Source organism: Phodopus roborovskii, unplaced genomic scaffold (genome assembly GCF_943737965.1).
Source record: "Phodopus roborovskii unplaced genomic scaffold, PHOROB, whole genome shotgun sequence".
Classification (NCBI taxonomy): domain Eukaryota; kingdom Metazoa; phylum Chordata; class Mammalia; order Rodentia; family Cricetidae; genus Phodopus; species Phodopus roborovskii.
In genome coordinates this window covers 15,106,107-15,133,667 of record NW_026125059.1, presented here as the reverse complement: position 1 = coordinate 15,133,667, position 27,561 = coordinate 15,106,107, and the positions used below count along the sequence as shown (strand labels likewise).

At 50.2% G+C, this 27,561-nt stretch overlaps 1 protein-coding gene across 1 annotated transcript in view; it reads right to left on the bottom strand.

The window, feature by feature from the left end:
* Nucleotides 1-1,171: 1,171 nt before the first annotated feature.
* Nucleotides 1,172-27,561, bottom strand: part of Jph2 (junctophilin 2) — a 58,494-nt gene continuing 32,104 nt past the window's right edge. Inside the window, exons 3-6 of the mRNA XM_051186897.1 lie at nucleotides 6,247-6,365; nucleotides 4,340-5,055; nucleotides 3,555-3,649; nucleotides 1,172-2,805 (exon numbers count right to left, since the gene is read on the bottom strand). Coding sequence (XP_051042854.1) covers nucleotides 3,569-3,649; nucleotides 4,340-5,055; nucleotides 6,247-6,365 — 916 coding nt within the window. The 3' untranslated portion in view covers nucleotides 1,172-2,805; nucleotides 3,555-3,568. The remainder of the gene's footprint in view (nucleotides 2,806-3,554; nucleotides 3,650-4,339; nucleotides 5,056-6,246; nucleotides 6,366-27,561) is intronic.

Here is a 27,561-nt window from a genome sequence, read left to right as displayed (position 1 = left end):
AGGAAGGCTGTAGGGAGGAGCTGCTCTCTGCGGTGAAGTCGGACAAAGAAAGGATCGAAGGCAGCCTCTGGACACATTGTCAGTCAGCAGCAGTGCTAGATGATCAGAAGTCCTGATGACATATGGCATAGCTTAGACAGTGACAGACTGTCCTCTTGAGGTCTCCCTGGCTGTGAGGGAACCTTAATGGGCATTGCTTGTTCCCAACCAAGCCAGAGACCCTTGTGTCTCTAAGAACCTGCTGTGGTCAAGCTAATGTAAGCCCACCTCTTCCTCCAGCCACTGTAGAGGGTGAGATGGCCCTAGATCCTCCCAATGAGCAGTCTGTGACTGTTTGCTGATGTTCAAGTCACCTCCCCACTTTGGGGTTCCTGGGGTCCCTTCATCAAAAATGCAAGAGACTGTTACCACGTATAACACCGTGAGAATAATGAGATAAGCTCGGCTTATATAAGTGTGTGTGTGTGTGTGTGAGAGAGAGAGAGAGAGAGAGAGAGAGTGAGAGTGAAAGAGAGAGAGAGAGAGAGAGAGAGAGAGAGAGCATGTGCTGTGTGATCACTTGCCTTGTGGGTACACATGGATGATAGATGCCAGGGGTTGACAGAAAAATGTCTACCTCAATTGCCTCTCCACTATATTTTTTGAGACAGAGCCTCTCATTCAACCTGGAGTGTACCATTGCAGCTAAGCCAACTGGCCAGCAAGCCCCAAGAGATGGCTTTACAGGCATGTTGCTGTCTTCCACTTCTGTGTAAATTCTGTTGATCCAAAACACAGGTCCTCATGATTGCACAGCGCTTTACCCACTGAGCCAACCCTCTGGACCCTTTCAGTCCTTAATGTGGTGCTCATAGTAACCCCAGGAGGTGGGCAGGGTTGCCCCCACTTTATAGATGCACCAATATAAACAGAGGCACCAGACAGAGTGTCTAGGCCAGGACTGGAGTCCAGAGAGCCTCCATCTCAAAAGGCAGGCTCTTGCTGCTGACATAGGCTAACAAGAGCAATTTTTGGGAAAAGACTGTTATTCAGATTTGAGGCCCCTCTGTGCTTTATGGGAGCATCTTAAGAAAGAGGATGTGATGTAGTTGGATCTACCATCACCCATCTACCCAGTAGCCCCTACTCCTCATCCTGGACCCACAAGCAGACACTACAACACAGCTGGAGCTGTGAGAAGATGCAGATTTATTTTTGGCATAGATTTGGCATCCTTAACCCATCCCATTCCATACATACCTCCTAAAACAACCCTGATAGCTTGGACAGACCCAGAGTAGAGCAATGACCTCAGAGCCAAGGCCTGGAGCCTGTCACCCCTGAGTAACCTCCACCCACCCATCCCCATTCTCTAGAGTCTAGGAAAACCCAACCAGAGGCAAAGTCCTGCTCACACTGGCTGGCACAGGAACATCCCAAGGCTCCTCTCTGTAGAAAAATGAGTTCAACCAAGTCACCAAGCCCCAGCAGTTCAGGGGACAGTTAGCATGACACTCAAGGAGAAGATGCTCATGAACTGAGAAGAAAAGGAAGTTGACCCTCAATATCCATGTTCAAGTCTGTTGTAGGAGAAGGCCTGGCTTCCATGCCCAAGTCCGGGAGGTCCAAAGAAATGAAGTCAGAGTGTGTCAGCAGCTTTCTCCAACTCAGTTTGGATGCCATTGCCTCCTAAATTTGGGGGGCCTGGATATTATTTCCTTCCATCCTTCTGGGAATAGGGGACCACAAATCCTGGGCTGCCATGCTGCACCAGCAAGCCCAAGGGTCCAAACACGCAGTGTGGTGAAAATGTCTTTAAGTGAGGTGCATGCAAGTAAACCTTCTGCCAAGCACAATTCATTATTGCACAGGCTGCCCCAGCCAGAATCCAGACTAACTCCTGTCTTCCTGGATAATGCTTGTCTCCCGCCTCTCTCTGCCAGAGGATATGCACCAGGGATGTAGCTCTTGACTTCCATGGGCTTCCACACATGGATCCCACAGCAGATAAGCCAGAACATTACAGTAACTATAGCTCTCAGGCCTAGGGCTCCTATACAATGACCCAGGACACATTAGTGACCCCAAATGAACTCCAGCCTCAGACTCAGACACACTCAAAATTAGGGGCCATCACTTAACATTCCTTGCCTTCTTCCCACCATAGCCCAGACTCCTGAAGGTGACTTCCCAGCCAAAGGCTTAGATGTTCAGGTCTCCCCTGCTACTGATCCTAGAGGATGCCAACTGGACTGATGGGAGGATGCAGAGCATTGCATGCTGGTATATTCAACTGGGTTCCTCCATTTCTTATACTGCCCTTCAGAACTCTGTAAACTTTGGAGCAATATAGACTGGGAAGGACTGCACCACCCCACTGGGGTCTTCACACTGTCGCTACCCAAGGGGCTTCTGTGCCCCTCATCTTCCTGGGTGGCCTCAAGTCATCAACCAGAGTACTGTATTGGTAGTTGCATAGGAGGAAGAGATTTGTATTAATATCTTGCTTAGGTGGCATCTCTCAAAACACACAAAAGCCCAGGGAAGGATGGCAGGGCAAGGCGAGGCAGGACTGAGGATAGATTCAGGAGCAGGTCAAGGGCCTAGGGACGACCAGGGATCTTCTCTCAGGGCATCCTTTGCCCTGGAGGGTACCTAGACATTCTCTTCCTCAGGCACACAGCACCCAGGGCTCACAGGGAGGCCTCCTTAAATATCCATGGAGTGGGTGGAACAAGGCTTCAGGTCCATAGTTCAGTCCTCCTGGGACACCTGCTTGGCATTGCAGAAAGATGGGTCCTGGCATCCTCAGTGGGACTCCTGGCTCTGAAGGGAGACAACACCAGTCAGAAGAGGGATATGGCACCCAAGGCTGAGCCACAAGCTGGGAAGGGACCAGGCCTCTACTTTGCAAGGGAATCAGAGTCAGGCCACCCACACTGTTCCCTGCTGGCCCACTGAGTCTATCCCTTCCCTGCTGTCTTCAGGGTTGCTTCTCCTGGTCTTTGGACCCCAAAGTCATCAGTGCCTGAAAAAAAAGGTGTCCAATGACACAGAGAACCTCCAGAGCTCAGCACTGGACTCCAGAGCTATAGCCACAAGGCTAACACTGCCATTGGCTATTACACAGAGACAGGACAAGGATTTCCTCTCCTCTGGGGCTATCTAGAAACTTCCTGGCCTCACTAAGGTGGGATCAAGGCAGGAGGTCTTTGGGGGAGCAAGGCAAGATGCACTATGGCCAAGCTCCAGACTCAGGCTCAGGCTGTTAGGGTTGTCCCAGCAGGAAGAAGGCTCTCACACCAGTGAGGGCCCCTACCATTGGGGGGAAAACAGAACAAACTAAGGGCATGAGGAGGGGCAAGAAACTAAAGGGGTGGGGCAAAGTGGAGAGAAAGGGCGGGGATCGATTTGAGTATGAGCACACAATATCGGAGGATGCAAGGTACATCACACCATGCAAAGCACATCACGCCTGCACACTGATGGATGGGCTTTACCTAGCTACAAGATCATGCTCCGTACCAAGCACCAAACACCACCACTCCCACCCAGGCTTCAATCTCTGGCCATACCTGGTTGATGAGGGTCAAGTCAGAAGGTGAACAAATAGGATAGCCAGGCCAATGTTCAGCAGGATCACCATACAGATGAGGACAGTGTTGGGGACCTGAAGGCATGAAGAAAGGCTGCCTGAGTCCCCAGGACCTCTAGACACCCCCACATCCCCAGCCAGGTTACAAGGCTGGGCAGAGAAGCTGCAGCTTCTGGAAGGATCTTCCTAAAAGCATCCTGGTTTGTTCACAGTTGGCCCCTGCACCCTGGTCTGCACCAGACTGTGAGAGCTGGGAGAGTTCTTGGAAGTAATTAACCCAATCCTCCAGCACCTCAAAAGGACACTAGCAAGCCACATGGAGGGCAGTCTGCAACTATCGCCATTGGCATTCCTGACTGTTGGCTTTGCTCTCTGCTGCAGTGTTTGGTTCCTGGACTCCAACAGAGACCCAGAGACTCAAGCGCTATTGGGATCTTCCTCCACCCCCAGGAAGCCCTCCCTGCAGCATCCCAAACAGAGAGGTGGCTGGTACCCTGGCCAAACACCACAGACTCACAGAGGCACTCTATTGCTCAATCTCCCACCTGCAGCTGCACCTCTGCCCAGTGCCCCACTACTGTTAGAGATGGTCCCCATCTGACCTGCCTCCAGTCCCTCAAGTCACCTCTCTGACGCGCGCGCGTGCGAATGCGCGTGTACACACACACACACACACACACACACACACACACACACACACACACACACACAGTCCCGCCTGGAACCCCAGGGATCTCAGAGGCTAGCCTCTGTCCGCATCCTCACCTCCTCCACCTCCACCTCGGCCTCTGCCGCCAGTGCCACCTCCTTACGACCCTTCTTCTTGACCTTGCTCAGACCTCGGGCCTCCGTCTTACGCGCCTTGGCCTTGGACTCGGATTTAGGGACGATGGGTTTGGGCTCCAGAGTGGCGGGTGTGGCAGACAACGGACTTCGCGGAGCAGGAGGCTGCTCCTCTGGGGCAGTGGCAGAGGCGGGGGACGGGGGCGCCGAGATGGATCCGGAGACCTCCAGCTCAGGCTCGTCCTCCAAGGGCGGGGGCTCGGGAGGGCCCGTGCGCACCGCATAGCTGTGGTAGCCACGGTACATCGCCACCTCTGGCTCCCGCGAGGGCGCGGGCGGCGGCTGCAGTGCCTCGATGGCCATGTGCTCCGAGGGTGGACGCGCAGGGCTGCGACGGCCAGCACCATCGGATGGCGTGACCGGCCGGCTGCCCTCTCCGCCGGGATCGCCATTCCAGGCGCCCGGACTCAGCAGGCCGTCCTTGGACCCTCCGGGTCTGGGCCTCTTGGGTTGTGGGGGCGTCCCGGCCGGAGACGGGGGTCCTTCCTCTGGCTGCGGGGTCTCCCGCTCGTGCAGCTGTGGGCTCTCCCGAGGACGTTGGGGGAGGCCAGTGCCTTCACCCCGCTCCGGGGGCTCCAGCAGGCTCTCTGAGTTCTCTAGGATCTCCTGGAGCAACCGACGCTTCTGATACTCAGGACCTGCCAGGGGCAACAGAAAGTGATAGGCTTCGAACCCATGGTTTGCTGGGCCGTCCTGGGCCAGAAGGGGTAACCCATGTGAGCCACCACTCACTGCACGGAAGATCAGGCTGTGGTGGAAGTAATCGATTTTAATAACTCTGTGAGGTGAGTGAAATTATGAACTCTGTCTCACAGAGGAAAAGAAGACCAAGAGACCCTAATCATTTGCCCAGCACCACACAGCAAAGGGCCAAGATGATGCGATTAACTGGTCTCTTTCCATCCATTTGTCTGGGGGGAAAAAAAAAAACGGGCCGAATCACCCCTTTCCTACTCTTTTGGAACGTTTACTTGCAACACCGATGGATGCAATGACTGAAGCTAGTGCTGTGCTTCCTGTGACCAGCAGGGGGAACACTGTGACCAGAAAGTAGTCTCACTCCCTGCATCACAGACAGATGTCACTCTGGATGGCGCTTTGGATGGCAAGCTGCAGCCAGAATGATGTTTCCAATGCACCAAGCGTGTTGCTCACTTGAAAACCCTCCGATGCGGAGAGTCCCAGTCTCCACGCTCAGCAGCCGGCACAGCTTTGCCAAGCAGCTGTGTCCCCTTCCCGAGTCTCTTCCCCCAGCCTCACCCTCGTTGCCTGTTGTAGCATCTAGCTTCCTGCATGCCCCTCTCTCATTTTTGTGCCTTTGAAACTGCAGCCCCCTCTTCTTGATCCATCTGCCCCGGGTCTACCTGTGCCGTGCCGGTTCTCAAAGGGTAGTTCTAGATGCTCCTCCAATCATTAGGCATGTCACTCACTGGCTCCACCTAGACCCACTAAATTAGGAACTCAAGAATGAGCCCCCAGTGGCAAGTCAGACCCACAGTCCTGATCTGACCACTCAGTTAGAACACATTCTCTATGTGAGGTGCAGTAGGCAGGAGCCTTGGCCACTGCAAGCTCAGTGCAGCCTTTACAAGCACTTAGTTTACTCCCAGAAAATGGGCACTGGGAGTCTCAGCTGTCTCACCCCAGTCTTGCATAGAGGTAGAGATGTGCACCCCCATGAATCCCCCATCTCCTGTTTGTACCACACCCACAGCTTCCAAAACTCATAGGTATTTAGAGCCCCACTTAGGCATCTCCACCTTGTAGCAAGTGAGGAAAGTCACCCTCCCTGGGACTCCCCTGCCCACTCCACCCGTGGTTGCCCCTACCTGGCTGGTAGAAGTCTGGGGCCAGCTCCTTGGCCAATGTGCGGGCAATGTTGGATTCGTGGTTGGCAGCCAGGGCAGCCTGTTCCGATGCCTCAGCCTTGGCTTTGGCATGGCTTGTCCTAAGGAAACAATATGGTGGGAGATTTAGAATCTAGCCCTCTGCCCATCCTCCGTAAGACACAGTGAATCACCCTGGACAGAGGTTCTCATTTGGGATGTCAATGAGTATTACAGTCCCCTGGCCCAGACTACTGGGCATTCCCCAGTCCAGTCCTCCGTTTCTAAGTATACATAGACTGTATTCCCCAGCCTCCCTTACAGATAAGCATAGTCAGATGACTGCATTCTTCCCAGTGCATTCTGGGAGGCCCTGATGTATGTTATTTCTAAGTCTAACCAATAAAGCCCTTTTCCCCATGGATGGCTGAATGCAGAAGCTATCACCTCAGAACAGGGTGATTAGTCTCATACATGTTGTATATTCTCTCTCCTGCCTTTGGCTAACTGGAGAAGCCTGTGGACTCCTTTTCCAGACGTTTTGATTTGTTATTGAGACAGAGCCTCGCCTTGTAGCCCTGGGTGACCTGGAGCTTTCTGTGTAAACCAGGATGGCCCCGAATTCCCACAGATCCACCTGCCTCTGTCTCTCAAGGGCTGGAATTAAAGCCATGCACCATCACATCTGACAGAACATTTTTAATTACACAAAACAAGAGTCAGGCAAGACAGCTCAGCAGGTAAAGGTACTTGCCAAGCAAGCCTGGACTAGAGTTCAATCTTGTGAACCCATGTAAAGATGGAAGGGAGAAAACCAACCCCTAAGAGTTGTCCTGTGATGTGCATGCAAATAAACACTTAATAATAATAATATCAACAATGCTTTAAAATTAATTTTTATTAAAATTAAAAACAATCTTACTTTATATAACAATCCCAGTTCCCTCTCCCTCCCATTATCCCATTTCCCCCACCATCTCCCCAACCTACCCCACACCCACTCCTCAGAGAGATTGAGGCCTCCCATGGGGGATCATCAAAGTCTGTCACATCATTGGGGCAGGACCTAGGCCCTCCCCCCTGTATCTAGGCTGAGAGAGTATCCCTCCATAGGTAATGGACTCCCAATGCCCATTTGTGCATTAAGGATAAATACTGGTTCCACTGACAGAGGCCCCATAGATTGCCCAAGCCCCTCAACTGACACCACGTTCAGGGGGCCTGGTTCAGTCCTATGCAGGTTCCCCAGCTGTCAGACTAGGGTCCATGAGCTCCCACTTGCTCAGGTCAGCTGTTTCTGTGGGTTTCTCCAGTCTGGTCTTGACCCCTTTGCTCATCACTCCTCCCTCTCTACAAATTGATGCCAGGAGTTGGGCTCAGTGCTTAGCTGTGGATCTCTGCTTCTGCTTCCATCAGCTACTGGATGAGAGCTCTAACAAGGTTAGAGGGGTTGTGAAGAGCTACAGCTGAATTGACACACTTAATAAAATACTTAAAAGAACAAATCTGTGAGGCTGGGGTGATGGCTCAGCGGCTAAAAGCATGCGCAGCTCTTCCAGACGACACATGTATGGTTCCTAGCACCTAGGAACTGCTGGTGACTCCAACTTCAAGGGATTCCACATCCTCTTTGGACTGTTGAGCACCTGCATTCTTATGCATATACCCATATATAGATGCACAATGAACAACACATAAAAGAACAAATTCGTAATAGGATAACGCATATCCTTTTTCACCAACACTACAAATATCTAACAGGTCTACTAATCACCACAAGTTAAAAGTATAAATGAGCATAGCTAGATGTAGTGGCTCACATCTATAATCCTAGCACTTGTGTCACGAAGAAGAAGAAGAAGAAGAAGAAGAAGAAGAAGAAGAAGAAGAAGAAAAGAAGAAGCTTGTGATTTCTGTTAGAGACAAAGTCACAAGTCCAGCTAGCATTCTTATGGTCTTCTGCCTGTCCCAGAAGGAAGGAAACACCAAACTTCAGTTGACATGTACACAGACACTTTGGGTACCTGGCCCAGTCCCTTCATGGAGCAAATACACCTGCCCTAACTGCTGTGAATGCCAGCTGTCCATAACTCCATGCTACCCCAGAGAACAGCAACAAGCAAAGCTACTGTGTTCAAAGTGAAGGTGCCACTTCCCCAGCCCCAGACAGCCTCCAGCAGCCTGGATGCCATCACCCCACTCCCTCTGTGACCATCAAAACCCCAAGGTGAGTTCCCACCCCACAGTCCCCTGTGCTCAAACACGTCCGAAGCTGAGCCCAGCCCTGGTACAGCCCCTTCCTTTCCTGTCTACCTGTTTTTTACAGCCTCGTCCCTGAGAGCATTCTCTCATATGCACTAGCTTGGGAACTGCCATCTCAGGACATGTTTCTAAGGACATGGACCCCCTTGAATTTTGTCCACAGCATCCTTGGTGACCTGTTAGAAGTGAAGTAGAGTATCTGGAGAGATGGGTCAACAGTTAGGAGCGCTGGTGCTGGGAAGTGATCTGGGTTCAATGCTCACACCCTCATTGCAGCTCTCAATCGTCTATAGCTTCAGTCCTGAGGGGTATGACGCCCTCTCCTGACCTCTATGGGCAATGCACACATGAGGTGCACATACATTCAGGCAAAACGCCCATACACATAAAATAACTTTTTTAACTAAAAATGTTTTGTTAAAAGAAATAGAGTGGAGGAACTGAGCATGTCAGTCAGTGTGTGGAAGGAAGACTCCTCCTGCAGCCCCATGCCGGAATGCTACAAGAACAAACGTTAAACATTTGTCATGTCACATGTCACATGCTTGACATTAGAGAGATATTTGTACCAGCTGTTGGCACAGTCTAACATGACTAAATGAAGAACAATGCCTACCTCGGTAACAGCCCTGTTTACAAACATGCCAGGCCCGGTCCTGAAGGAGTTGCAAAGGGTAGCTCACTCGTCATCAGAATGCCTTAGGAAGCCAGTGCCCCACTCTCCTCACTTTACACAGAAGGAAACTGAGGCATGGATAGGTTAATTAGCCTGCTGAAGGGTAGTCATGGAATGTGAAAGCTGGCACTTTAGACCCTGACCCCAAATTCTGTACACTTGATGACTGGATGTGACTGGAGCTGACCATCCTGACTGGAGAAGGCAGCTCAGCCTTGTTGCATGATAGCAGAAGTATCTGGTCACAGCCTTGAAGCATGCCCAGAAGAGGCACATAGCATCCAAGGAAACAGTCCAAGAAGCCTTCCGATAGAATGTCAGTGGAGATTTGCTGCTGGGAGACGATGGGGGTTCAGGCATGGGGCAGGAGACTTGAAGAAAAGAAAAAAAAAACCTAAGGATGCAATGAGAAAGTGGTGGCATTGTGGATTAGAGCCCATGCTCGACCCAGAGGCTTTGCCTTCCACACAGTAAGGAAGAGTGAAGTCTGTTCTCCCAGTCACACAGGTCAGAGTCCCAGGCCCCACCCTCTCCACCAGGCCATACTGTCTCACTGTTGTTTGCCTTGGAAAGAATCAGTCTGTGAACGTACACACAGGCACCCGTGTGCACACACGAGCCAGGAGCTTCCCAGGTCATGGTGAATACACACAGGCAGGCACCCATGTGCACACACAACCCAGGAGCTTCATGGTGAAGGGCAAGAATTTGTGAGATCAGAAGCTTTGACCCCAGCTTTGACCCTGTGGGTTCAGGTGAGGTGAGACACTCAGATGCCCAAAGAGCTCAGAAAACAAGACAAATCATATTTTACTTTTCTCCATTTACATGTGTGGCATGTGCACATGTGTATATACGTCCTGCATGCGTGTAGGCACACGTGTGTGAGTTCATATGTGAGGTTGATGTCAGGAATCATCCTAATTGCTCTTCTGTCTCCCTCAATGAGACAAGATCTCTCAACCAAGCCCAGAGTCTTGCTAGCCGGTTTGTTCTGGACCCTGTCTTCACACTGTGATAATGGACTTACAGGGGTGCTGCCATGCCCACTTGGCATTTATGTGGATTCTGGGGATGGACCTCCAACCCTCATGATTTTGCAGCAAGCCTTTTTAACCACTGAGACACCCAACCTCCCTAAATCACATTTAAATACAATAGTTTACAGTAAAATTAATGCAAGCACCAAAAGGCAGATGAACAAACTAGGAAGAATATCTAAATAAAGACTAAATCAGTGTCTGTACCTCACCTTACCCCAGTTCAACCCCACGGGGATTCCAGAGCTTCCTCTTTGTGACTCAGAGGGGTGGAGAATCGGAGAGTTTCTGAGAAATAAAATGTGCGGCAGGTAGAAAGTGTCCCCACAATTTAGACAGGTGATGACATCAGGACAGAGTGGTGGGTGAGTCCCCTACTCAGTCTGACCCGGGTGTGAGTATGTGTGCCAAGAAAAAGCCTTGTGTTTGGAGAGCCACTTCCCTAGGGGCCTGAATCCTCAGGTGGGAGGAAGAGGAATGTGAGGCCAACCTTCCTGACGAGAAGATGCCCTTTTTTGGTCATATGAGCTGAAGGAGTCCCCTTTACTTGGGAAGCTGGCAGCCAGCACAGGCAGGGATGGAGGTGGCCACAGTGTTCCAGGCACGAGGGCTGCAGGGATGGCAGGATGATGTGCCTGGCTCCACCCTGCATCCACTGGCCTGGACTCTGGCTCCTCAAGCCAGTCACACCCTTGCCCCCTATTCTTATGTCTCTACCCTGCCTGCATCTTCCTTCCCCACACTTGCCCTGCACATGTGTCCAGAGAATTTGTTCATCCCTGTACCTGAGGGCCTCACCTTGCGTGAGCTTCCAACCGCGCTCTAAATGTAGCCCAGCTACGTGGAATGTTCTCACCTTCACTGGAGGTGATCTTTTGGAGTGGGAATTCTACACGCAGCTCAGGGCAGCCTTCCCTGGGTGCATCTGGCCACCTTAGAGTGAAGGAATACTGCTGCCCAGAGGTCACAGCTTTTAAACGGGTGCCACCTGGAGTGCCACTGCACAGGCCCCAGCAACATCACCGCCTGGAGCTCATCAGAAATGCAAATTCTCAAGCTACACCAGAAATCCCCTGATTCAGGATGGGAGTGACCTGTGCGGTCCAGTGCCTCCTGCTGCTGACTCCAGTTTGTGAAGCAAGTGTCCACAGTGCTGAGGCCAGCTCCATCCTAGGCTGTCCCCAGTCTGCTGGGGGTGGGGGTGGGGGGACAGGTAAGGAGCCTAGGATGGCTGTCTTTCAGCACCAGTGACCCTCCCCAGCCCAGGCTGTAATAGGAGACATATTCCTTCCCTGTGACCACCTACTACATCCAGATGTGGCCCCTGGGTAAGGGTCTCCTAGGGTGGTGCTGTGTCTGCTGGGGGAAGGGAGGGGGGCAGTAACTGGGGCAAAGGGAGGGGCAGGGAGATGACTCTTCTGGGTGGCTTTTGGATTATCTTTCAGCAGCTGGGTTAAAAATAAGGCTGGTAGTTCTGGAATGGTGCAGGGCCATCACTCAGCACAGCCACTTTGGGGAGAATTTGCCACCACCACCACCCCCACACACACCTCTTTTTCCCATGCCTAGGCTCCAGCCTGCTTGATCAGAGCCAGTATTTTTCCCTGTTGCCCATGCCACGTATCAGTGGCTTCTTGGAGCCAGGTCTTAGCTTGGTCTGTCCCCAGCGTGGAAGGCCCTTCCCCTCCCTCCATGCTCAAGACCCACATTAATGCATTGGTTCACTCACTTACTACAACTTTTTGGAGTGTCTGTCATGAGCCAGGCTCTATTCTGGCCCCTCAAACACAACTACGAATAGAACATACCTTGAACCCCTCCCCTCCCTTAAAGTTAATGCCGAGCTTGGCCAAATTCAGCCCCTAGTCAAATAAAGCCCCTGCCTGGTTTTGTACCACCATGACTAAAAATGGTTACTTTATTAAGTGGTTGGAAAAAATAACAAAGGAATAATGTTTTCTAACATGTGAAAATGGTCTGGAATTCAGATTTCGGTGTCTGTATAAAGTTGTAGCAGAGCACCGCCACACTCAATCATTTGTGTACGTCTGGAGTTATGCAGTTGCCATAGAGACAGTGTGATGAGCACAGCCAGAAGTATTTCCCTTCTGGTCTGTTACAGCCAAGTCTGCAACTCTCTGTTCTAATGCAGAAGCAAACATTTCTTCTTCTGACATCACTAACGTTCATTTGGCTATCTGTTGAGCACTTTGCACCCGGTTTGTACCATAGACTACTGGGCAGCCACAAATATCAAGGGGTACAGTCATGTTCTAGGGATCCTGCCTACCAGGTGACCCTAGCATACACCCGAATACTACAGCAGGAAAAAAGTCATTAAGGAAGTCAGCAAATGACTTCAGAGAGGGCTCGCTTGGTATAGTGTTTGCTGTACAAGCACGGGGACCTGAATTTGGATCTCTAGCACCCACGTAAATACTAGGGTCAGTGGTGTATCTCTGTAACCCAGCACTGGAAACACGGAGACAGATGGGGATCAGTGGCTGGTCACTTTAGCCAAATTCCAGGTTCAGTGAGAGACCCTGTCTCAAAAAAATAAAAAGTAAACTAGAGTGGTTTTCCCCCTTCCACCTTTACGCAGGTTCTGGGAGTTGAATCCCTGTCCCTGGGCTTGCACCAAAAGCACCTTTACTCACTGAGCCGTCTAGCCAACTTTTCACTTTCTTGATGGTACTCTTGGAAGCACAAAAGCCTCAAGTTGTAACAAGGTTTAATTACCTTTTTTCTTTAGGTATCTGGACTTCTGGCATCATACCTAAGAAGCTTTCTGTCCTAAACCAAGGTCACAAAGATTTCCTCCTATATTTTCTTCTGTGTGTTTTATAGGTTTTTTTTTTTTTCCTATTTAAGGATGTGAAGCTTGCTTCTAATAATAAAAAAAAAATAACAAAGAGATTAAGAGTTCACATCACTTCTAAGATAGATCCTGCCACCATTTTACAGGTGGGAAAACTGAGGAAGAGAGAAGTCAATCACTTACCCATTGGTTATTAAAGTGAAAGCTGAGCCATACATGGCCCCTGCTCTGGGAAGATGAAGAGTCTGGGGGGAGAGATAAGACAAGGTGAAAAGTGGAATGAATGGAAGGCTGCTGGGAGGAGAAAGCCCAGTGGGCAGGTTATACGGCCATAGCTGGCTTTTATTATTTCCATCTTATAGTAAGTAAGCACATATGTAAGTTTATCTTCTTAGTTCTACAGTCTGCATTTTAAAGATGTATCTTACAAATATTATATATCATAAGATGGCAGTAATTCCATATAGAGGAAAATTGGGAAGCGAGTAGATTTATAAAGGAGAAATTGCCACTCATATTTTAATGTTTGGAAGTGTTAGCATGGCAGGTGTAAGAAGGAGCGGCTTAAAGTTCCTGTGCCTCGATTTTATTTTTTCATCTGTATATATATAAACAGCCCTACGGTCATGGCTTGGAACTGCCAAGTTACACAGCAATATACAGAAGCCACACGGGATGGGGCAGGCCCTGTTATGATGATTAGTCTCAGTTATCAACTTGACGAGATCTACAACCATGTCATAGGCAAACCTTTAAGCACACTTGTGGGGGATCATCTTGATTAGGTTGATGGAGGCGGGGAAACCTGCCCACTACAGGTGGCACCATTCCCTGGGCTCAGGTTCCCGCCGACATAAAAAGGAGGATGTGAACTGAGCATCATTCTCTGTCCCCTCACTATGCTATGATATGGCCAGCCACTTCAAGCTCCTCCTGCCTTGATCCCACCCCCACCCAATAACAGACTGTGCCATCAAACTGAGAACCATAATAAACCCCCTCTTCTTAGAGTAGTATTTGTCAGGGTATCTTACCACAGTAACTGGAAAGGTAATAAGACACCAGTACAAAGCAGATCTCATGTAAGTGTCTGCAGCCCTTGGATGTGGATATATTCCACTTAAAGTGGGCATCAGAGGTGGCCTTTGGGGTGTGGGTTCCAAGTCTATGTGATACCTGCCCCCAGGTCGAACCTCCCCACTGTGGACTCTCATCCTAAATCCCCCAGGATGGAGGGGAGGGTGCCCCCAGATCTTGTTTCTGTGATGATAGTCTCCTTACAAGAGGAACTGCCTGTACAGAGTCTGCTCCAGACAGTGGGAGGGTGATGGAGAGGCAGTCCTTCCAGCCTTTGAGTAAGAGTTGGCTCACTGGGGGTGAACTGCATTCCAGCCACTTGTCCTATTCAGGTGGCTGAAAAACTAGTCCCAACTATCCACCTCCCAATCACAGATACCTGTGTCTCCTTATAGGGCAAACGGGCCAGGCAGATGTGAGATGGGGACTGTGTTAGGTAAGGCGTGTAATCGAAAGTGCAATAATGCACACTAGCAGGAACTGACAACTGGGGGAGGAATTGATATATGGGGACCAGAGATGCGCCCTAAGGATGCAGGAAGAGCAGTGAGCCAAGAGTCAGGGTGATGACCATTTGAAGCTGGAAAACAACAGCTGGGCTCTCCTTCTAGAGCACACAGTAGGAGCCAGCCTTGCTAGCTGGCTAGCACTCAACTTTAGCCCAGTGATGGGGGAATGACTGTCCACACCATTTACAGCTCAGATCCAGAGCTAAAGGGAGGACTCTTTAGTCCCAAGTTTGCTGTCTTTGGTTGCAGCAGCAGCAGAAAGCTACAACTCCTGTGATCACATTCATCTTTGAGACAACACAGTTCACTGGAGAAGAAATGCTGGCACAGAAAATCACTCACCCAAAGCTAGAGAGAGCCAGAGTTGACCAGAACTAAGCCCAGATTCCCAGCACTGAAGCCCTCAAGCGTGCCGTTTGTATCCAGGACTTCATCTTCAATCACAATCCAGAGTAAGCAGCAACTGAAAATGTCCTTAAGCCAATCTCTCCCTTCAGGGTCATTGTGAGGACCCCACATACCTGCAGCCTGTCTGAGGGCCCCCAGAACCAGTGGTCACCAGCAGGGTCCCTCACCTCCCTGAGGAGGTTGGTTTGTGGGGCAGTAGTTCCTGATAGACTGTTGAGCCATACTTTGGCAACCGGAGAAGCCACAGCAGAGGACCATGGGTCTGCAGGCCCACCAGAGTTTGCTATGAAAAGAGCAGAAGTTTTCAGAACCACCCAGAGAACTTCCCTTCCAAAAGAGTTCACTCATGGGCTAAGGTATGGTAGTGGGACACTTGCCTATCATGTGCCAAGCCTCCATTTCTAACACAAGCACTAAATCAAATAAAAACAAAAAAATAGTGCACTTATTTTGTTTTGTTTTTTGAGGCTGGGTCTCTTTATGTAGTCCTGGCTCTCCTGTAACTTGCTATGTACCCTGGGCTGACCTTGAACATGCAGAGATCCTTCTGCCTCTGCCTCTGCCTCTGCCTCTGCCTCTGCCTCTGCCTCTGCCTCTGCCTCTGCCTCTGCCTCTGCCTCTGCCTCTGTCTCTGCCTCTGCCTCTGGAATGAGTCATCACACCTGGTCCACACTTCAGTTTTTAAATGAATTTTACAAATGACTGGAAGAGTAACCCTTGGAGCAGCAGCATTCACAGCCACCATGCTGACAAACCAATGGATGCATTGGTTCTGGAATCTGCCTTCCTACTGTGCCCATACCTGCACTGGTTTGCTAACAGAACTATGAACACAAGGACTTAAGTGAGTCATCAAGGTTAAAATCATGGACTCTACCTACGATCATGTTTTCTGGACTTGAACCTCAGACTCCAACCCTTCCTATAAGTGACCTGCACAGGTCACTTAATCTCTTTGCATCCCTCTTCTGAAAAATGAAGGTTAACAGGCAGATTTCTCAGGTGGCTCCTGAGAGTCACACCCCTGTATAATTCCCTCCCTTTGAATGTGCTACATGTAGTGATTTACTCTAACAAACAAAATCTGCCCAAACTGATGGACACCCCTGGGATATGAATTTATAAAACACTGTTACTCTTCTTTGGCTTGCTATCTTCACTAAAAGGTGGGTAGGCTAGGTAGCCAGCCCCCACACCAGGAGGAAAGGGGCAAGCCTGGAATTCCATTGTGACTGTCACCAAAATATGATGGAAGGGGCCATAGCCGGGGGCCATTGCTCAGCTTATTTGGCATGTGCAGAAAGCCATACAACCTTGAGTAGGGTGCCTCCCTCAGGCTTACAGGCTGGTACAGACGGCCTCCCACAAAGGGTGGCTGCTGGGTTTTGTTGACAAGGTGTTTTGTCTCCCCAAGGGTTGAACTTGCCACCCTAGGGTATCTGGGTCTGCTGGGATCAGCTGCCCCAGAGCTTGCTGACTCAGCTTTGATTTCGTTCAGCCTGCCCCACCCACCTGGTGAGGCTGAGTCGTCCTGCCATGGCATCCAGCAGACCCAAGCCATCAGACATCTCCTGCCTAAATAAGGACAAGGCGCCCTGAGCGTTCTCCCTGAGGAATGTGACAGCTGAGCCCTCCCCACTCTGCAACGCCCCCGCCTCTGGACAGCCCTTCCCCAGGTGGAGCTCAGCTGTGGCATTCCAGCTTTCTCCAGAGCAGCCCCCAGTGGCACCAACACCCCCTTGAGCCCCATCCCAGAGCGAATGGAAACTGATAAGGACTCTGGGAGGAATTCCAAGCAGCTCCCATTTGTTCCTGGGGCCCAGGCAGTCCATAGCCCCAGCACCTCCACAGAGACCCTACTGGAAGAAGCCCCCTCCAGGGGATCCCTCCCATCCACAACCAGAAATCACACTCCTGGTTCCAAAGCCTGTTCCAGTGACTAACCAGAGCAGGCCATGCCAGGCACCAGGCTCCAGAAGAGATGCTCATCATCACTGCCTCTCAGCCACAGAACCGCTCAACAGCTGTAAATGATGAGTGTGTCCCTGCATCCTGTGGTGTGGGAAAGCCTACAGCCATCATGGGCACACTACAAGGGGATCAGGGACCTCTCCCAAGGGTTCCTGCTGAGGGAGGGTTTGAACAGGAAAACTCTGGTACCACATGGCCTGGGTTGTAGCCGCTCCCCCATTTTTTTTAATTTTCTTTCTTTTTTTTTTTTTAATTACATTTACTTACTGATTGGCTTTCTTTTTCTCTTTCTTGCACGTGTGTGTGTGTGTGTGTGTGTGTGTGTGTGTGCGCGCGCGCGCGCGCGCATTACAAGTGCATGTATTCATGTGAATGCTCGTGTGTGCTTGTAGAGGTTAGAGGAGAACCCTGTGTATCATTCCTCTGTTGCCATCTACCTTTTTTGAGACAGTCTCTCTTATTGGCCTGGAGCACCCCCAGAGTACACTAGGCTGGCTGGTCAGTGAGCCCTCCTTGTGACTGGGCCTGGAGTGATAGAAAGAAGGAGCAAGAGGTGTCTGATGGGAGATGTCATTCTGTAAATATGTTTCTCTTATTGGCTAGTGAATGAAACACTGTTGGCCAATAGGGAAGCAAGATAGGTGGGACTAGGAGACAAGGAAGATTCTGGGAGATGTAGTAGAGGAGAGTCAAGATGTAGGGACTTGAGAGAAGTCTGGATCCTCTTTCCGGTAAGATAAGACCACATGGAAACACTTAGATTAATAGAAATGAGTTAATATTTAAGACAAAGCTAGCCAATAAGAAACGCTAGTAACAGGCCAACAGCTTTATATCTAATACAGCATCTCTGTGTGTTATTTGGGGCTGACGAGGCACTGGGGCCAGGCTGGTGGGAAAACTGCACGTAACAGGTGTCATAATGGGAAAAGACAGAGAGGCAATGGGTTCGATGCCTGGTGACCCTAGTTAAATAATGAGGAAGAGTGTGGAGGGCCTGAGATGCCATGGGTGAGTGATGGGGCCTTGGGTAGGGCTGGGGATATACTCATAGGAACAAGTTAGAAAGAAGCAAGCATCAGGGGAAGAAGGGAGAATAAATAGGACAAGAGCAGGGAGGTAGACTGGGAAGGAGCATGCTGGGTCTGTGGGAGACATCAGCGAAGGACAAGGGTCCAGACACGACACCAAAGTGAGTCCCTCTCTACTCCAGTCCCTGCATTTGACTGGATTTGTGATCCCGCTTCCCACAGTAGGAAGATGGATTGCCTCAAGCCCAGTGAGGCAAAGTCTACATGATTTTGCTCAATGGACGGGGAGATGCCCACTCAGTAAAGGGCTTGCTTCAGAGGCGCAAAGACCTGAGTTAAATCCCTAGCACCCATGTAAACATGCCAGGCATGGGTAGCTCATAGAGTTCATCAAATGGCTGAGGAAGGTGAGTTCACCAAGCAGCCTCCAATTCTTCCTGAACATATATCTAGGCTGTCTCCCAGCATCTCTTACAGGCCACGAATATAATTTAGCCCCTTCCCAGCCTAGCTAAGAATCTTTCCACGGGTATCCTGGAGTTTCCTCTTTTTACCAGAGGAAGAAAATGTGACCTTAGAAGCCATATGCTCAAGGTGACGGAGACACCAGTAGATGGATCCTGGTCCCTGAACTGACAAATGAAGAAGAGCTTTATACGAGGAGGAAGTAAACATGTGGGGGTCTGCTTGATGTTTGGGCTTGCTCCTTATCTAGCACGAACAAGGGTTGAAAAAGGAAGCCAGCGTGGTCTTGCATCCCTCCCATCCACTCTGGAGATGCTTGTCCTAGTGTTCTGAGCAGGCCTTGGCCATGGTAGGAACTGCACAAGGGACACAGTGAGAGGGCACTGCTGTCTTCAGATGAGGTTCTAGTGGACACTGTTTGCCTGAGCATCTGTCCTTTTCCCATAAGAATGCCGGGGACCCGCTAAGAATTGGTGACAGTGAGTGCCTACTGTGTGATGGGGCTCCTCTTGCCCAAAGTCTAGTTCCTGAAGGACAAGTCCTTATCAATCTAGCTCTTAAAGGACAGGCCCCTTACAAAGACAGATACCCACCCCTGTCCTCACTCTGGTCTTTAAAGAAAAAGAGGGGCAGGAAAAATCTTTTAGGCCAGTGTTTCTTGGTGTGTGTGTGTGTGTGTGTGTGTGTGTGTGTGTGTGTGTGTGGTGTGTGTGTATGTGTGTGTTTGTGTATGTGTGTGGTGTGAATGTGTGTATGTATGTGTGGTGTGTGTGGGGGTGTGTTTGGGGGGTGTGTGTGTATGTGTGTGTGTTGTGTGTGTATGCGTGTGTGTACATATGTGTGGTGTGTGTATTTGTATGTGTGTGTGTACGTGTGGTGTGTGTATGTATGTGTGTGTGTACATGTGGTGTGTGTAAGTATGTATTTGTGTGTGTGTGGTGTGTGTGTGTGTTATGGTATGTACATGTGCATCTCAGTGCTTATGTTTATGCTTGTGTATGAGTGATGCAAGGGAGGGCATTCGATGTTCTCTGCCACTCTCCACCTTATTTCCATCAAATATAGTCCCTCACTGAGCCTGGAGCTAGCTGCCAATCATGGAGTCCCAGTGAGCCTACTGTTCCCTCTTCCCCTCATGCTGCTGGCTTATAGTTGCTCTGAAGCCATGCCCAGGGTTGGGGATTCCAGACCAGGCCCTCATGCTTGTGGATGGAGAGCATTTACCCACTGGGCATTTCCCAAGGGCCTGGGGACACTCCTGGTGGGGCCAAAAAAGATGGTAGTTCAAGGCCTTTGTTAAGTAGAATTGTAAAAATTCCATTTCTTTCTTTCTGATTATTTATTTTTTAAAGCAGGTCCTGTGTAGCCAAGACTAGCCTTAAATTTACTATGTACTGGTGAGTGGCCTTGAACTCCTGGTTCTCCTGTTTCCACCTCTCAAGTGCAGGGATTATAGACATCTGCCATCAGGCTTGGCTTAAAATTCAGTTGAGCCCATCATAGCAACTCACTTATCCCAAGACTGAAGATGCCAAGATAAGATAATTACAAGTTCAAGGCCAGCCTGGACTACATAGTAAGTTCTGAGACAGCCTGGTCTGCAAAGTGAGACTGTGTCTCAAAAGCCAAAAGGAAAACAAAAAAAAAAAAAACAAAACAAAAACAAACGAACAAACAAAAACCTCAATTTTGATCATCCTAATTACATCAGTAAGAAGTCTTATTTGGTGCTTTTATTCTCTCTCTCTCTCTCATTCTGTCTTGTTATTGGGAGTACAACCTTCCCATTAACTCTGGGGTGCTCCCCAGCAGGTTTTCTTTCCAAAAGTCCCCAGAGCCCACACTCTACCTATGAGCTACATCCCTAACTCCCAAAGAACAGAGAACAAACACAGCAGCCAACCCCCTGAAGCCGGAGCTTTGAGTAAACCAGGGAAGGATGACTTTGGCATCTTCCCTTGTTGTATTATTTTTTTTCCTTTTGGCTAACTTCTTTAAACTGCTACTAGATTTTTACTTACAGATTTATAAAGATTTAAGAAATTCAAAATACTTTTAAATATAAGAGACAACCCATCCCAATGGTAGGTGGATACAACATTGTTTGGGAAGGTACCTGGGTAGTCAGTCTCTGGAAACCTTGCCTTAGCTTGTAGTCACAGGGACAGTCTCTTGGATTCTGTCTGGGCTGAAGTTGTGTTCCAGGGCAGCCAGGGTAACAGTGGCTGCGCAAGGCTGGGATGTGGCAAGAAAGTGAATCAAGGATGGGTTTTGTCGTTGTTGTGTCTCCCTAACACATGTGAGAAGCAAAACACAGACTTCTGAGAAATAGAATCCCACCAAGAGCCACAAAGTTGCCCCAAGTCTTTCTGCAAGCAATGGCAGAGGCCTCCCACACGAACATGACTCAGAATGAAGATAAAATGGGACCACTCCTACAGAGAGCCACGCATCCAGCAACTGTGCTTAGAAGAGATTTATTCTATAAGTTTGCTGGCCTACAGGAAAAGTGATGTGTATACTGCACGACCTGACTCAGCAAAGCAAAATTCAACACATGTAACAGATTTTCCCCAGAAATAATGAACTACATGGGAGCTTAAAATAACCTGGGAGCTTTTGTTCATAAAAACAGAAATTTCTCTTAATATATGCCATGCAAAGAAGAAAATTCCCCAAAGTTTAAAACAGTACATGTAATATGCAACTTTTGTGTAAGAAAGAATTCAGTTCCCAGCACCCACATCAGGGGCTCACAACTGCCTGGAAACATCTGTCTGCAACTCTAGGTCCAGAGGCTCAGAAGCCATCTATGGACTTGAGTTCCTCTTCTGGGCACCTCCGGACATGTGACACACACACATACACAGAAATAAAAAACAACAGAGAAGGAAGGAGGTCTATAAGTGCACGTTTGCTTATAGCTATGGTTTTGAGCAGCGTGAACTTCTCCTACGCTTCATCTTCATCCTTGCAGAAAGGAACCCAGGGAGAAACAAACAATGGTGGCCAGTGATAAGATGCAGAGGTGAGGACAGGAAGAGGTAGACTTCCTGTACTAGGGAAGAGCTCTACCATTAAACTATAGCCCCAGTGCTATAAGTTTTTTTGGGGGGTTGGGGGTTGTTTTGTTTTGATTGTTTGTTTGTTTGTTGTCTTTTTTGCTGTATTGGGTTTTGGTTTTTTTGAGACTGAGTTTCTCTGTGTAGCACTGGCTGTCCTGGAACTCACTTTTCAAGCTGGCCTTGAACTCATAAAAATCCACCCGCCTCTGCCTCCCAAGTACTGGGATTAAAGGCGTGTGCCACCACCTGGCTCTACGTTTCCTTGTTTGTTTTTAATAAGGGGGAAATCCTGAAGGTCACTCAGTGTGTCTTCCTATATTTTTCTAGATAACTCTTCAAAGGAGAACTGAGCTAGGGTAGAGGGCTCTGAGAAACCCTTTTCCAGATGACCCACTCTGTGCCATCTGCCCTCGACCTTCCAATCAGAGTCCCATGCGCCCCACTCACCCCTGAACAAACTCATCCAGGGCCACAGCAAGCCCTGTGGGGTTACAAGTCACAGTTTAGACACTGGGCTGCCATGACTTTGTGCTAATTCCCCTTCCCAGACAGGAATGCATAAAGCCTGGCCTGATTTGGGGTGGGGGGGGCGCTTCGGCATTTGGCAATAAGCCAGTGTGAGGGATATGGTTTGCCCGTGCGTGGCTGTAGAGATGGGGTCCCATGAAGCCCCTCTTATCTGTGGTTCCACATCACGCCCTCCTCAAGGTAACAGGGGACAGGTTCTTCCAGGGTGAGTGTTGGGAATGTGACACTGGGGTTCACACAGAGAGCTTGCCCTGTTCCCTGTTCTGGACTCTAGCTCTGAAGTCAGTACCACCAGGAGGAAGATAAGGGCTATAATAATAATAATGACAGTGCCAGGCATGGCAGAGAGCACTTCATAAGCACTCACACAGCTTATCTCGATGTGCCCTTACAATACCCTGGGCACTAGGCACTAGATCAAGCTCTCCTGCCTGCCACAGTTGGGAAAACCAAGGCTCAGGGAAAGAGCTTGCCTAGGGAGCGAGCATTAGCCAACCCCAAAGCCTGCACTCCTGAACATAAATGCTGTGCCTCAACCCAGGAAGGCGGGAAACGTAAGCAAACGAGAAGCCAGGGACATTGTGAAGTCACCGAGCACATAAGAGTGCAGAAGGCTAGAGACACAAGACCTAGGTCTCTTCAGGGATGTCGGGGCAGATGTCAACAGCTCACACATGCTCCCTTTCTTCCCCACAAGCAGAAGCCCCTTATCCTCAGGTGGGGGCAGGGAGGTTGCATGTGCCTAAAAACATCTTTGCATCCAGCTAAAAACACAGACCCTTGGGATGGGACAACTCCAAGGTTGGGGTGGGGTAGGGGGGTGCTGCTTTTACCCAAGAACAGAAGCCTTGGCACCTGGCCTTTACTCTTCCTTCTCAGCTCAACAAGGGTGCATTCTTTAAGTATGAGTGATGGGAGATGTCATTCTGTATGTTTCTCATACTGGTTAATAATAAAGCACTGTTGGCCAATAGGAAAGCAAGATAGGAGGGACTAGGAGACAAGGAGGAAATAGGAAGTAGTAAGGAGGAGTCAAGATGGAGAGTCTGGAGAAAGCAGTATGCTGCCGGCTCCCCGGTAAGAGAAATACATAGATCAGCAGAAATGGGTTCATAATTAAAGGCAGAGCTAGCCGATAAGAAACAAGTAACCGGGCCAACAGTATTGTACCAAATACAGAGTCACTGTGTATTATTTGGGGCTGGCAGGGCAGCAGGACAAGACCGGGCGGCGGCAGGCGGAAAAACCGAACTCCTTACATATGAGGCTAAAAGTTCCTCTCTAAAGACAGCAGGAGGGAAAGACAAGGAAATGGATCACTGGGGATGTCCTAGAATGGTCACAAGCCCCAGGGAAGGCACCGCCATTAACCTCAATGGCCCACCTGGCTGACCCGAGTCTCAGGGGCAGAACCAGGATCTAAAAGAAGAGGCCCCAGGAGTGCAGAAAGCCTAGGCTAGAGGATCCCAGGGCCAAGGGGCCCAAAGTTGGTCTCAGTCATCTCCAGCAGTACTGAGCTCCCATGCCTGCAGAGGCAGAGGCAGAAGCAGTAAGCAAATGGCCAACTGGCAAGGGTGGTGGGAAAGGTATTCTGATTTTGGCTGGGACTGCATTTAATGGCCTTGCACACTTCCGTCACACACACCTTTGGAGGTGAGGAAAGGAGCTTGTAGTGTGTGCCCAGTTCTGTATGGCATACAGTGACAGCCTGCAGTGACCTACAAGGCCACACAAAAGCACTGCGCAACAAAATTCCCAGCAGTTAGAATGTTTTATATCTGTGCTGTCCAAAGCAGCGGCTATCAAGCAGTTGAAATGTGGCGGCTACAGCTAGAGTGTGGGACTTTTAATTGATTTAATTAAAACAGCTACATATGAGTACTAAGGAGATGGCTTAATTGGTAAAGTGCTTGCCCTGCAAGCATGAGGACCTGACTCCAACCCTCAAAATCTTTGGAAACAAGCCAGGTGTGGTCGCAGGTGCAAATGACCCTGTCTCAAAAGAGAAGACGGATGGCATCTGAGGAACTATACCCAAGACTGACCTCTGGCTTCCACATGAACATAAGTACCTGTGCACTCATACACATGTGTACCCACGTGAACATGCATCTGCTTGTACATACATATCCACACACACACGGACACACACTACATGTGGACGTCGGAATGGGACAAGGCCACCATCTCTTTCCACCCATGTCCCCGACTCTCTCTGGCCTCTGCTTCTGCTAGTCCTTTGCTTTCACCCCAGCCACACAGAGTCTCCCTCCTGCCTCATTTCCAAGGGTCCACTCTGTTCCAGACACACATCATAGCACGTCTATGACATCACCGTGCCCTTCCCTCTACACACGGCCTGCTCTTCCTAGACCATGCACTCACTGACTCGGTCCAATGTGTCTCTGCTTTCTCAGTGAGGGCCTCCCTGGGCCCTGCACTTATGTAACAAGGAAGGAAGGCTCGCATCTTCAGGCTTTCTTCTCCAAGCCTGGCACACAGTAGGCTCGCCATAAACATTCGCTGCGTGTGTTTGAAGCCTTAAGTGGGTGCAGATAGTGCCTCTACCCTGGGAGACTTTTCCATCCCACAATGCTTGAGAACTATGTATTCAGCCTGTTCTTTGAGGATTCTGCATGTGCTGGGTTCTATGCCAGGTGCTGGTCTGCATAGCACAGCGAGTTCAGACCAGACAGGAGCGCAGAGCTAAGTGAGACCGATGGACAGGCTGGCATTAGTAAAGTACATGGTGGGGGGAAGGCATTCCAGGCAAACAGAAGAACACGTGTGAAGAACCACAGCCAGGAGAGAAAGCCATCTTTGAGGGAACCATGGCTGAACACCAACGATGGGACAATAGTGTGAAATGAGGCTGGCTGGTGGGATGACCCCACCACAAAGGGCAGCTCTGCGAATTCTAGATCTAAGCTTTCTCCTAAAGTGAAATCTCTGCTAGGTACCTCCTCTACCTAGTCCACAGCAGTGGAGGACGGGTCTATATGAGGTCACATTCAACAGGTACTGTCACAGTCTCCTGAGCTCAGCTACCCACTGTCCACCCAGAGCTTGCTTGGATGCAGTAGATGCTGTAGGTGCTCCTGTCAACCCCCAGCACACACACACACACACACACACACACACACACACACACACACACACACACACACAAATCCAAACCCAAACCAGAAGTGGGGTGATTTCTAATCCATGGAAGACTCAAATGAGGGATGTGGGATTGGGGTCCACCCATCAAGAAAATTCTGGGGGCCCCAGTGTCTCGGCCAAGTCTAGTACCCACGGTCTGCACCTGTGACTCAGTCACAAGGTTGTACTAGCTGCTCCCTCTTCCCTGTCTTGCTCCTCCCACCCCCTCTCACTCCCTTTCCTCAAGTTATCTCCCAAATAAACTACACACATCAAACTCTGCCTTCCATAGTACACAGATTAAGGGCCCCAAGAACGTTGTGCTCCCCAGAGTGGACCGGCTGCACCCAACAGCAAGGGGAGTGAGGAGCCAAGAAGGGCCTTGAAGGGGTCCGGGAGAGGGGTTGGCAGTGGTGGTAACAGCAAGGACGGGCTAGGGTGGGCTTGGCGGGCCAGGGTGCTCCTGAGGCCTGGCTGGGAGAGCGGGTCTTGGCCCATGCCAGCCCTCTATCCCAGCCTGGCCCTGGAGGCCTGCTGCAGACACTATTTTTAGAGAGCTGGGTGTTTGCTCAGAGGATTTGAGGCCTGGCTTTATTTTTAACTTCTTTCCTGTGGCAGGGCATGACTGCTCTGAGCTAAGGAAGGAGAGTGGAAGTCAGACACAACTTTGGAAACCCAGCATGGCAAAAGGCAAAATGACACGTGGAGAGGAAGGAAACCCTGAAGCTGGAGCCGGCTGGTTTTACAGACCCTACTGCATCTGCGTCAGGGAGGGAGGCCGGCGATAAAAACTGCTTTGGCGTCTACTCGCTGGGCACCCGCAGAGCTCCATATGGCCATGCAAAGAAGCCCGCGGAACCCCTTACCCGCATGCCATCTTGCCATAACCCCAGGAGGCAGGGCTGGGGTTGTCCTATTCTACAGATGAAGCCAGTGAGGTGAGGGGCAGGATAGGGGCCCATTTCTTCGGTGTTCCTGGTTTCTGCTGCTACCTGTTCCACCGGAACGGAAGCATAGCCAGGCAGCCAACATCTGCCCACAACAAGGCAACCCTGACACCTGAAAGCATAGTCTGTCTCTTCCGCAGGGTGAGCGCTGGGATGAGTGAACGTGAGGCCTCGGCATGGCTGCTGTCTTGTGGGCTTCCACGCTTTCGTCATCTGTGACAGATGTTTGGCTACGATCTCCCTGGAGAAGAAGGCATGGAGCCTGACTGTGGCTCTCCACTTTATATTGTGATAGCTAGTGTCCTGACTTGTCACATGGCTGAACTCCTTCCAGGTCCTCTCTCCAGCCCACAAAGCCACTTCTCTCCTGACCTCTACCTTATAAAGGACACTGTGGGGGGGTACAGAGAGGCCACATAACCAGTGCATAGGACTAGAGGCCACACGTCCAGACCCTGACTATGACCTTGAGTTCTCAGGCTTTCCTCCTGGAGCAGTGATGGCCCCTTCATCTACACGCCTTAATTCCAGCATTCTGGCATCTGGCCCCTTCCAGTGCTCACCTCTAAGTCCCTGGAACTCAGCTGAGGTGCCAGGGTCAGGCCAAGCATTGGCCTCCTCCCTGAAGGGGAGAGCACCTGGACATGTGCAGGGAAGGACACTTTTCTCCTGAAGGTATAGATTGCCAGCCTGTCCATTCTGACTTTTCTAGTCAGGCTAAAAAATAAGGTATAGAGGCCCTTTGGCTATCCAGAAGCACAGTTCACAGGGTCAGGAGCAAGGACGCAAACCCCCTATCACATGTCCTTTGTCCTTAGATCCATTTATGTTCCCAGACGACAACTGAAGCTTCGGGAAGGCTTTCCCCCATCTGCTCTCCACCTCCATTCTATGTGCTGAGATCTAGCATACCACACATGCTGGCTGGGCCCCTACTCCTTCCCAGTTCTCACACTGGGCTTCATTTTTGAGGACAGATTTGAACCAGGTGTTTGCCTGGGTTCTCTGCTCACCAAGCTTGGAAGGTCTCCCTAACACGCTGCCTCCTAATTCTCTCTGCCTCAAAGCCACAGACAGCTGCCTCGTGTACACTGTGTGAGTCCCACCCTGACAACTCAGGAAATTCCATCCACCACAGTCTTCAGGCTCTGGGTGGCAGAGGGATTTTGTCCATCTGGTGAGTCACAAAGGAAAGACTCAAGGAACGGCAGGACTTTCTGCCATTCCAGCCCATTTGTGGGGAGGTTAACACTCGACCGATGGAACCTTCTGCAAGGAATGTCAGGGAGACAAGCCACAGGGAAGACACCATGCAGCTGTCTGTGGGGATATTGAAAGTGGTCCTGAAAGCATGAAACATGTGATCATGTCCTCAAA